Raw genomic sequence first — 11,864 nt, forward strand, 5'->3', positions numbered from 1 at the left:
TACTCTTTTCATTTACCATAATATATATTTTATATAATAAGGTATACTTTTCAATCTATTGTTTGTAAATTTGTTGACATTTTTTTTACTTCCATTATTGTTACATGTAATCCTGTTTATTCATTTTGTAGTTAATTTTATAGGATATATCTTTTCTTATTATGAATACATGTATTACCGTTTAGAGGGATAGTGTCTTACAAACAGTTTTGATGTTTCAGAAGTCATGCTCTATCTGCCCCTTTGTGACATTTGGATTATATTTTATACTGAAAACTAAATTTTTGTTGGAAGCTTCTCATTGTGATACCTTGTGATCTTTCTACAATACAAGGATATTCTTTCATAGACTACTGTAACAGTGATTGTGACTCTTAAAACCATGCCATAGCTGTGATTCGGACTCTTTTAAGCTCCTAGATGTGATTTTCAAAATCCCAGCAGTAATTGCCAGATATAATATATCACTGAAATGAATATGTGGCACCTTATAGAATATGGAAACCACCAAGTTGAATCTCTTCATTGACAGACTTGAAACTTTTGCTCAAATATTTTGAACATTTACTTCCATGGATATGTGCCAGTCAATTTTCTAATGTAACTTGCTAAAACTGAAAAAAGTATGATAAAACTGGTCATTCAAAATAGTAATTATACTTTATTTTCATCTTATTTGTATTGTAAACTTCTTTTTAAAACATGTTTCTTGAAAATAGCCTGTGTAAATAAGATATAATGCTTACAGTTAAATAATTACATTACACGGTAGATGCTTGATTGTGAAACCTGAGATCTGTTGATTTGAATGAATTCAACTACCATGGATCATGTAGATTTTTGTGATTATCAAGTGATTAATGATGTCTTCCATTAGGTCAACTTTATTATGTACAAAATGTATATTTTACAGGTAAGTATGGAAAGAGGGGGTCAATGGCCAGCCCATAAAGGGAGGTAAACCTACCTCTTTCAAAAAAATATTGGAAGAAATACTCTTAAATATAACTACATTTAGAATTTTAAAAAATTGTAGAAAAAAAGTTCCCATGATTTCTCAATATGATTCTTTGAGTCTGATCTTCTGGTATGGCAGTAATATAACCAAAATCATTGTTGTCATAATATTGAACAATTCAAAGGCAATTAAGATATGTATTTGGTAAAACCTTTAAAACTTTTTTTTCTCATTCACTTAAACATAATCTTTTCCTTTTTCGTTTTTCGTTGGGAAAGGTTATCAATATTGAGTGATTATATTTTTTTTAATAACCTTGAACACTATAAGACACACATGTATATTATGACTGGATTTTCATGTGAGCAGTACTTAACTTTTTCCACGCTCTTAATTTACTTTTCATTTATTATTTATTGTCATTTGCAATCTTTAACTTCAGATATAATTATACTGATTACTAAATACATGTTTTTGACTTATTACTTCACATGTAAATACATGAAAGTAGTTTAACAACAAATGAGTACTTAATATATTTCAATTTATATATATACTAGTCTCAAATGTGTCAACAAAATTTCATTTGTCCCAGCTTGTCTAACATTTTCTCTCAGTTTTTTTTTCTTTAAAATGTGACAAAGTGTTACCTGCAGATTGTTTCTTAAGAATTACATAAATTTCTTGTAAATGAATAAAGTATATTAACACAATCATAAACATGTGTTTTTCTTATTGACTGAAGGCAGCTAAATAACTGTTTGTACTTGTTAATAAAAAATACATAAATCTTCAAGAGTTGACAGGTCATTGAAAAAATCATTGTATGTTCATGTACCAAGCCTGCATACCTCTATATAAAGTTAATATTTGGTCAGTGAAATTCAAATTCAAGCATCCCCATATTGTGTGGATTTTATTCACTTATTACATAACACATGTGACATATGTGAAGCATGAAAGCCCTATAGTACCAACTGTTCAAAAGTTATGGCCAAAGTTAAAGGTTTTCAAAAATAGGTCAAACTCCTAGGACAAGGACAAAGGGTCAAAGTGGTTCATATCCAAAGGAAGGTCTTCTCACAAGGAATAGACCTATCAAATATTAAAGCCCTAGCACCAACCGTTCAAAAGTTATGACCAAGGTTACAGTTTTTCAAAAGTAGGTCAAACTCCAAGATCAAGGTCAAAAGGTCAAAGTTGTTGGTATCCAACATACGTCTTGTCACAAGGAATACACATGTGAAGTTTGAAACCCTAAGCACCAGTGTTCAAAAGTTATGGCCAAGGTTAAAGTCTCATTAAATTTTGCAAAACTGGGTAAACTCTAAGGTCAAATATGATGGTACTCAAAGAAATGTCTTGTCAGAAGGAATACACGTGAAACATGAAAGTCATAGCTCAAGCCAATCAAAAGTTATGGACAAGGTTCAAGATTTTGCAAACAGACAGAGGGATAGGGCAAAAACTATATACCCCCGAATCTTTGATACGGGGGCATAGAAATAACTCTCAAAGGAGGGGGTACTTGGTTATCTGTACTTATTTGTTTTTCTTACTCACATGCATAACACAAGCTTTTGGAGCATAAAAAAAACTAGAAACATTAATATTTTTACTTTGATTCGTCACCATTTTTTTTTTTCCTGTCTGATACTTGACTAGAGTTAGGCCATTCCAAGTTTTTTCTATGTTTAGCGTCCGCGTGCACTTTGGTTTTTGATACCCATATCAGAAAAAACAAACAAAATCAGGAGTCCTAAAATTGATTATTCTGGTCGAAATCTGAGAATTCTCTCAATTTCTCTAAATATTTGTCTACAATATGTTATATTAGGTATATTTTAAGAATTTAATGCTTTGATTTTGCTAAAGAATAGATCTTCCTACAAGAAAAATAGATAAATGAAATCAAATCCCTTGAATGACGTCATCTTTATGACTATGAAATATGTGTTTTATTTTTTTTTTTGCAAATAGGTAGGTAGGTTTTTGAATGATGGGTGGACGCTAAACAGAGGAAAAACTTGGAATGGCATTATGAACAGAAAAAACTTCAGTAGCTGCTTTACTTGCAGAAAATGGATCGGATTTTCATCAAATTCCTTTAATGCAATAATAAATAAATATTATAGAATTCCCTAACGTTATATGAGACAAAATGGCACTTGGTTGTGAAAAAACTTGATATTTTACTTAAATTGCATGCATTCTTCGTTACTTTTTATATGTAATAACAAGGAGTACAATATGTCACATGACTGACCGAGAAAAAACGCCAGGTTATTAAACTGGGTGAAATAAATCTCTCTCTCTTTCTGTCTCTCTCTCTCTCTCTCCATGTTTAAATATAGAATTCAAAATCATTCTTATTATTATCAAAGAAAAATCAAGGTCATGGCTGCAGGAACGGGGGGGGGGATTTTTGGTAGTTGATAGTTCCCCCAACTGAAAATATATGGGCTGTGCCCCCAAACTGAAATTGCTTCCTACAGCCCTGAAGATGGCTCTGTCGGAAATATTTCAAAATCCCTTTTCGTATTCTGAAGAGAAAAAAAATAAATAAATGGGGTTCTTTTAATTAATTTTGACAAAAATAATGTGGCGCTCTGCTAAATAAGTCGGGACGAATTCTTCACGACAAATTTATATAAAATTTTGTCATTGGGCACTTTGAAGTTTGTACATTTGGGCGCGTTCGTTGAAAATAGGGCTCTTTGACCGGGGCAGGTTCGTTGAGGGGCGATTTGGCTGGCTCTCCCACCAAATGACGTTTGTCTCCTTCCGCCACCACAAACAGAAGAAATAAATCCTAGGAAAATTAAAGAAAAATTCTAATTCAGGAATCTTTTTGTACTGAATTTTAAAAATATCCCATTTACCCTTTGAGTTGACTTTTTCCTTGTTCGATTACATACAGAATATTGGGGTTTTTTTTCTTCATACCTGTGGCTTATATTCTTCCGACATTTTTTCCCTCGCTAACGTCCCTAACCATCATGGCAAAACGACAAGCTGATCATGCTGAGGATTCAATTCAAGGCTACATCCATGAAGTCTCGCCAATTAAAATTAGTAGGGCCAACAATCCTTATTTCACAGGAAAAATTCAAGTTAATACAAACACATTCCAGAAAATCGTTTGTTTCGACCAAAGTAAGCATGCTGAATTGAAGAGCGCGAGTGCGGCCAGAACTCCTATAAAACTCTGCGATATAAGAAATGTGCCCAGCAGGGAGGACAGCAGTAAAATCGACATACTGGTCAACTCAAAGACAACAATAAACGCTGTCAGAACATTGGATTTTCGCTGCCACAACGATTCCAATTCTGAATGTTCCACTAAAACCATTGAAGAAATAGAATTAACTCCCGAGAAAAACCAAGTAAGTAAAGCATTTTTTAATGTGTGGAGGAAACTGCATTAAACTGATCATGGATAAATCATAATTCTTTAATGTTTTGTTTTCCGATATTTCGGTACTTTCTATTTTGCAGCGATCCATTTCTGTTTTTGTCCGGGTAAAAAATTCAAGTTGTTTAGTCCGTGCTTTGATCTAGTCTGCATCATCCAGACGTTTTCTTTTCTGTTGATCCTGGTAAGGTAAACACAAATGTGTGGATGATGCAGATTTCCTTACAGTGTCTAAAAGTTGTGGAAGAAACTGTCAAACTAAAATTTTTTCACTCATTTAAGCAGACTTTTGGCTTCCTGAAGTCCATATTTCGTCAGTCCCTAGACCTGCAACCAAGTTCAGATATTTTTGCCAATTCACAGAATCGTCACTGATTCCCATCGAAGTAACTACAAGCCCTATCCGATCAAAATTGCATGAATGTTCATTGTTGCAACTTGGGATTTACACTACTAGATTATTTAATAGTTTTAATGTGGAACTTTGCCTTAAGTACTTAAAACAACATTCGTTGAGATGAACTCTGTAATCTCTGATTTCTTATGGGTTTTTTTTTATTATTGTTCAATTTGTTACACCCTGGCATAACAGAATTGCCTCTTCGCAATGCAAGGGGTCCTGAGTCAACATGTTGCCATTGGACCCCTGGCATATTTCAGTAGATATTTTAGGGCTTGCTTCTCTCATTGAGAAGCACAAATCAGATTAAAGCTTTCATAAACAGATAATGTAAACAAACAGGACTCGGTTGACACCTCAAATGCATAGTTTCAAAAAGTTTATCATAGAATGACATAATGTGATTGATTGAGAGGTAAGAAAAACAATCAAGATTTGTAATTTTTCTGAAAGACGTAGCTTCAGTCAGCCCACAAATATTGAATGAAATATGCCGGGGATCCAACAGCAATGTGTTGATTCGGAACCCCTGGCATTGAGAAGATGACAGAATCGAAAAATAATTGGGACTGAGTTCTAGAGTTCTTTAAAAAAGAAAAAAAAGAAGAAGACTTGTGTAACGACACTTGCAATACATTTTGAAGATATTTAAAAAAAAACCTCTAACCTTTAAACCCTTTTCACTCATACACGCACTAATTCAAACAAAAAAATAAATTTAATTAATAAAATTATCAATAACTACTTAGCTACATGACAGTTTTGTTTAAAGTGTTCAATCCAATAAGTACATGTGTTAATTAGGTCTACTAATTTGATTATCAACTGAAAAAAGTTGTCACTTGATATGTAAACCAGTCTCAAGCCATCTCTATTCAATATCTTGACAGACATCCATCAATTGTACTAAGATCCACCCATTATTTTCATCTTTATTCATCAACAACAAATGGTCACAAACCAGGGTAATTTTCGCTCCTATAGAATTTAAAAAAAAAAAATAATGCAATAATCCTCAAAATTATAATATGTAACAACTATTAAAATTATTCAAAAGGTGTCATTTTTATACACTTATTGTGTGAAAACTATAAAAATTGTTTTAAAAAAAAAAGTAATTCATTGTAGAGAAAAGGGCCATAGATAACTTTTGGCACATCATCCTTTGACTTACGGATATGTCATATAAATACGCAGGTCATATTCAAATTTTATCATGGTTCGTTTATTTTGTCAGAGTTATGCCTCTTGAACTTGGAGAAAAAAAAAAGATTTTTTTTTAAATCTCTGCTTACATAAAACTTTTGCAGAAATATATGTACAATGTTCAAATTGCGTAGGCAGGTATTTTATCAGAAAATACAGGTCAAGTTTGAATTTGGTCCTTGTCCAATGATTTTGAACAGTTGCCAACCTCAAACTTGGAGAAGATTTAACAATTCGCAATTTCTAATCATTATCTCGCCTATAAATGTGCAATTTACAATTTGAAATAGTGCTGCCTCTGGGGAGTCATTCTTAATTTCTTAGCGATACGACACACAGTTTTACAATTTGAAATAGTGCTGCCTCTGGGGAGTCATTCATAATTTCTTAGCAATACGACACACAGTTTTACCTAAAATGTTGCAAACCAAAAGATTAAGTTGACTCCACAGCAACAGGTGTGGAAATAAGAGGCCAGCTCGTTAACAAACAAGATCTCATTGTTGGAGATGCAACAGGAACAATTAAAGTTACCCTATGGGATAATCTAGTAAACAAATTGAATAAAGATACCACATATCACTTTCAAAATTTGTCCACCAGAATCTTTAATGATTCCAAATTCCTAACAGCTACCAAAACATCACAAATGGTGGAAACAACCGCAATGGAATCTGTTGCTACCTTGCCTCCTATTGAAACATTATCTAAACTTAGTGGAAGAATAACGCAAGTAGCGATTACAAGAAACATTGCCTGTGGCAGCTGCAAAAAAAAGAATAAATATAAATTTATCGGATTCAGTTGTAAGATGTCCTTCTTGCAGCATGAAACAAAAGGTTACAGATACCATTTCTACACTTTTATGCAACCTTAATATTGACAACATCAAGCTCACAGTATTCAATCCTCAGATTGTCAACTTCCTCATCGTCAATAACCAAGAAGACTTGAAAGACGACCCGGATCGTATTGAAGATTTCCTACTAAACCAAGAAAAGATCTCTGTGGAATTCGGAAAGAATAATGTCATCGAAAACATACAAATCGAACATTAGGACTTGGTCATAGTCTGTATTTCTTAAGAAACTTATTGGATAATGGATGCCTGTTCTTCTGCCCACCATGGCAATCATTTATCACATGCTAAATTTGTACATTTGTTTATTACAGAAATTTTGGGAAAAACATTTGAATTATTTTTTTATTTTGCAATTGTGAATGGGATATAAACATTATTATTTCATGTTCTGCACACAGCAAAAAAAATTTCATTTTTTTTTATTCTGCACACAGCAGACAAAGATAGGATATGAAGCATTTTTATTCTGCATACAGCAGATGAATACGGGATCTGAAACATTTTTAATTTCTTTATTCTGCAAAAAGCAGATGATTTTGGAATATAAACATTTTAAGGTATTTCCATCCTCCTGTAATATGATATGTATTTGCAAAAAACTGTTATTAATCTGAATTCATAACCAATAGAAAAATATCTCTTGTAACAGTGTTTTTCAATAGATGTATGGCAAAAAATTGTCAAGTGAAATAATTGGAAAAATGTATGTTTTCCTTATTTAATCTATAATTCAAGTTTAAAAAAATTTCTTAAGGGCAGTAACTCTTCTCATATCTTCATTCAGACATTTTCTTTATTGTACTGTAAAATGATTTCCATGATGTGCACAATTCACACATATTTATAAACTAGCAATTACTTTTGAAATTTCAGCATCAGAATAATGTATTTGAACAAAATCTGCTCCCATTAGTTAATTTAAACAAATTCATTGAAAATAAATAGTTTATCTACTTTGAATCATTAAAATGGTGAGGATGGAAATACCTTAATTTCATTATTCTGCCAACAGCAGATTTTCTATGTTCCTTCCACTGCAGATGCTAGTCAATATTAAACAAAAATGTGTAAATCATTTTACTATTGTTGTTTTCTTCTTTAAGCACCTTAATATACCTCATTTTATATGTGTGAGGTTACTCAGATAAGGCCACTCCAAGTTCTCCCTATGTTTAGCATCAATGGATGCATTAGTTATCAGGTTATAAATTTAAAAACAAACACAAGTAATAATAATGAGAAAATGCAAACATTTGCAACTTGATTTACTCGAGAGATCAGTGTACCAAAAATATTTAATTTTAATAAACTTGTAGTTTACATTTGTTGCAATGCAAGGAAAATTTCAGATAACAATGAGAAATTCACAATTATTTTACCCCCACTCCAAAGGAGAGGCATATACTATTTTACCCTTGTGTGTCTGTCCATAACAAATTTTTGTCAAAGTTTTCTTAGCAACTACTCATCACAGATGCTTTAAATTTTAGTACACTCTTTGTCTAGTCATGCCATAAGGTGGAATTCATTATTAGCTCACCTGAGCAGAAGGCTCAAGTAAGCTTTTTAGCTCACCTGAGCTGAAAGCTCAAGTGAGCTTTTCTGATCACATTTTGTCCGGCGTCCGTCTGTCCGTCTGTCTGTCCGTCTGTCCGTCCGTCTGTCCGTCTGTCTGTCTGTAAACTTTTCACATTTTCAACTTCTTCTCAAGAACCACTGGGCCAAATTCAACCAAACTTACCACAAAGCATCCTTGGGTAAAGGGGATTCAAGTTTGTTCAAATGAAGGGCCACGCCCTCTTTCAAGGGGAGATAATTAGGAATTAGTGAAAAAATAATGGCATCATTTAAAAATCTTCTTCTCAAGAACCACTGGACCAGGAAAGATGAAACTTATGTGGAAACATCCTCAGGTAGTGTAGATTCAAGTTTGTTCAAATCATGACCCCCAGGGGTAGGGTGGGGCCACAATGGGGGATCCAAGTTTTACATAGAAATATATAGGAAAATATCTTTAAAAATCTTCTTCTTAAGAACAGTAAAGCCAAGATTGGTCATATTTATATGGAAGCATCCTCAGGTAGTGAAGATTCAAGTTTGTTCAAATCATGACCCCCGGGGGTAGGGTGGGGCCACAATGGGGGATCCAAGTTTTACATAGAAATATATAGGAAAATATCTTTAAAAATCTTCTTCTTAAGAACAGCAAAGCCATGATTGGTCATATTTATATGGAAGCATTCTCAGGTAGTGTAGATTCAAATTTGTTCAAATCATGTCCCCCGAGGATAGGGTGGGGCCACAATGGGGGATCCAAGTTTTACATAGAAATATGTAGGAAAATATCTTTAAAAATCTTCTTCTTAAGAACAGCAAAGGCATGATTGGTCATATTTATATGGAAGCATCCTCAGGTAGTGTAGATTCAAGTCTGTTCAAATCATGACCCCCGGGGGTAGGGTGGGGCCACAATGGGGGATCCAAGTTTTACATAGAAATATATAGGAAAATATCTCTAAAATTTTCTTCTTAAAAGCAGTAAAGCCATGATTGGTCATATTTATATGGAAGCATCCTCAGGTAGTGAAGATTCAAATTTGCTCAAATCATAACCCCCGGGGGTAGGGTGGGGCCACAATTGGGGATCAAAGTTTTACATAGAAATATATAGGAAAATATCTCTAAAATCTTCTTCTTAAAAGCAGTAAAGCCATGATTGGTCATATTTATATGGAAGCATCCTCAGGTAGTGAAGATTCAAATTTGTTCAAATAATAACCCCCGGGGGTAGGGTGGGGCCACAATTGGGGATCAAAGTTTTACATAGAAATATATAGGAAAATATCGTTAAAAATCTTCTTCTTAAGAACAGTAAAGCCATGATTGGTCATATTTATATGGAAGCATCCTCAGATAGTGAAGATTCAAGTTTGTTCAAATCATTACCCTGGGGATAGGTTGGGGCCACAATGGGTGATCAAAGTTTACAGAGGAATATATAGGAAAAAGTCTTTTTCTCAAGAACAGAAAAGCCGTGATTAGTCAAATTAATATGGAGGCATCTTTGGGTAGTGTAGAATGAAATTTGTTCAAATGAGGGCCCCCGGGGGTAGGGTGGGGCCACAATGGGGGATCAAATTTTTACAAATGAATATATGGGGAAAAAATCTGCTGCTCAAGAACAACAAAGCCATATGTTATATTGATATGAAAGCATCATCAGGTAGTTTAAAATTCAACACCCCCCTCCCTGTAAACTTTTCAATACTGTACTGATTTTTGCTTTTTTTCCTAGCCAATGTGCTCAGGTGAGCGATGTGGCCCATGGGCCTCTTGTTTAGTACATGTATGCTAGAATACTGTACATAACTTTAATTTTACAAATGAATGTTTTGCTAAATTTTTCTTTTGGACATAAAGAATGGAGGCGTACAAGACGAGGACAATCCCCCACTCTGAGAAAAGACATTTCTTAATTCTTAGGTTCATGATGTTACATGTATATTTCACAAAAATTGTATTGTCAATATCATCTTTTACACATTTGCTTCTTTTATTTAATTGAATAACTTATTGATATGTATTTTTTATTTTCAATTATGAAGGTATGTGGAAAGAAAAAAAAGAGCCAAAGGCTCAAGTGAGCTTTTCTGATCAAAGGGTGTCTGGCGTCTGCCATCTGTAAACTTTTTCGACTTCTTCTCAAGAACCGCTGGGCCAATTTAAAACAAACTTGCAAATGTGACAAAGCATCCTTGGGTGAAGGGGATTTTATTATAAGTTTGTTTACAGGAGTGCCATGCCTTCTTTCAAGGAGAGATAATTATAAGTGTTCATATGAAAATTTAGTGGCATCTTTAAAAATCTTCTTCTCAAGAACCACTAGCTGGGCAAGAAAAGATGAAAGTTATGTAAAAGCTTCATTACAAATTACATTACATACATGTACATTCAAGTTTATTCATATCATAACCCCCCGGGGGGGGGGGAGTGTTAGGGGGGCCACAAGAGGGGGGCAAAGTTTTATGTAGGAATATATGGGAACTGTCTTTAAAAATCTTCTTCTCAAGAACAGCTTTGCCACTACTAGTATTAGTCATATTAATTCAGAAGCAACCTTAGGTAATGTAGAATCAAGTTATCCTCAGGTAGTGTAGATTCAAGTTTGTTCAAATTATGGGGGTGGAGACACAACAGAGGGTCAAAGTTTCGCATAAGAATATATAGGAATCATCTTGAAAAAAATCTTTTCAAGAACAGCAAAGCCATGATTAATCATTTTATTATAGAAGCATCCTCAGGTAGTGTAGATTCAAATTTGTTCAATTTTAGGATGGGTAGGGTGGGGACACAATGAGCGACGAGCGTTTTACATAGGAATACATTGGGGGGGGATCTTTAAAATTCTTCTGTTAAAGAACAGCAAAGCCATGATTAGTAATATTGATATGGAAGCATCCTGAGGTGGTAAAAATTTAAGTTTGCCATTGACATTACTAACAACTTTTTTAAATGTAACTCTTCCTTGAACTTTGAAAATTGTAATATATCTCACAGCAGGGGATTGTCCTGTATGCTCTCTTTCTTTACTGTTTGAACAAAATGGGTTAACTATGGGGTAGATGTAAGTCAATGAATTTCAGATTATGAACTTTAAAGAAATATCACCCCCCTCCAAGAAAAAAAAAATAATAATAAAGATTTTTTTTTACAATACTGGTGAAAGAAAAAAGAAATATCAAGGGTTGTATATCAGGGAAACTTACAGCATCACCATATTATGAATTCCAACTTAACAAAAAAATTTTAGTGAAAAAGGGGGGGGGGTGCGGAACAACCCAAAAAAAATCACACTGTCTTTCACATGGAGGGATGAAATGTAACTGCAATGTTAGTACTGGAAGTGTGAATATTTCAAAATGGGAGTATTTGGGGCATGCCCCCTCCCCTGGAAATTTTAGGATTAATGTAATATTTTGCATTCTGAGAGCTAATCTAAGTACATTTATTTTATAATAAAATG

General features: G+C 33.7%; 1 protein-coding gene across 1 annotated transcript; it reads left to right on the forward strand.

Moving 5' to 3' along the window:
• Positions 1-3,957: 3,957 nt before the first annotated feature.
• LOC133188181 (uncharacterized) lies at positions 3,958-7,037 on the forward strand. The gene is made up of 2 exons (XM_061323561.1): positions 3,958-4,344; positions 6,894-7,037. Exons 1-2 carry the CDS (start codon positions 3,958-3,960, stop codon positions 7,035-7,037), a joined length of 531 nt encoding a protein of 176 aa, XP_061179545.1.
• The last annotated feature ends 4,827 nt before the right edge of the window (positions 7,038-11,864 follow it).

This window comes from Saccostrea echinata, unplaced genomic scaffold (assembly GCF_033153115.1).
Source record: "Saccostrea echinata isolate AGI-Se365-2 ecotype Australia unplaced genomic scaffold, CSIRO_AGI_Sech_v1 ptg000016l, whole genome shotgun sequence".
Taxonomy (NCBI): Eukaryota; Metazoa; Mollusca; class Bivalvia; order Ostreida; family Ostreidae; genus Saccostrea; species Saccostrea echinata.

Coding starts and splice junctions, on each gene's coding strand:
- LOC133188181 (XM_061323561.1), top strand. CDS start 3,958: ATGGCAAAACGACAAGCTGATCATGCTGAGGATTCAATTCAAGGCTAC. Junction 4,345..6,893: donor TAACTCCCGAGAAAAACCAA/GTAAGTAAAGCA, acceptor TTCAATCCTCAG/ATTGTCAACTTCCTCATCGT.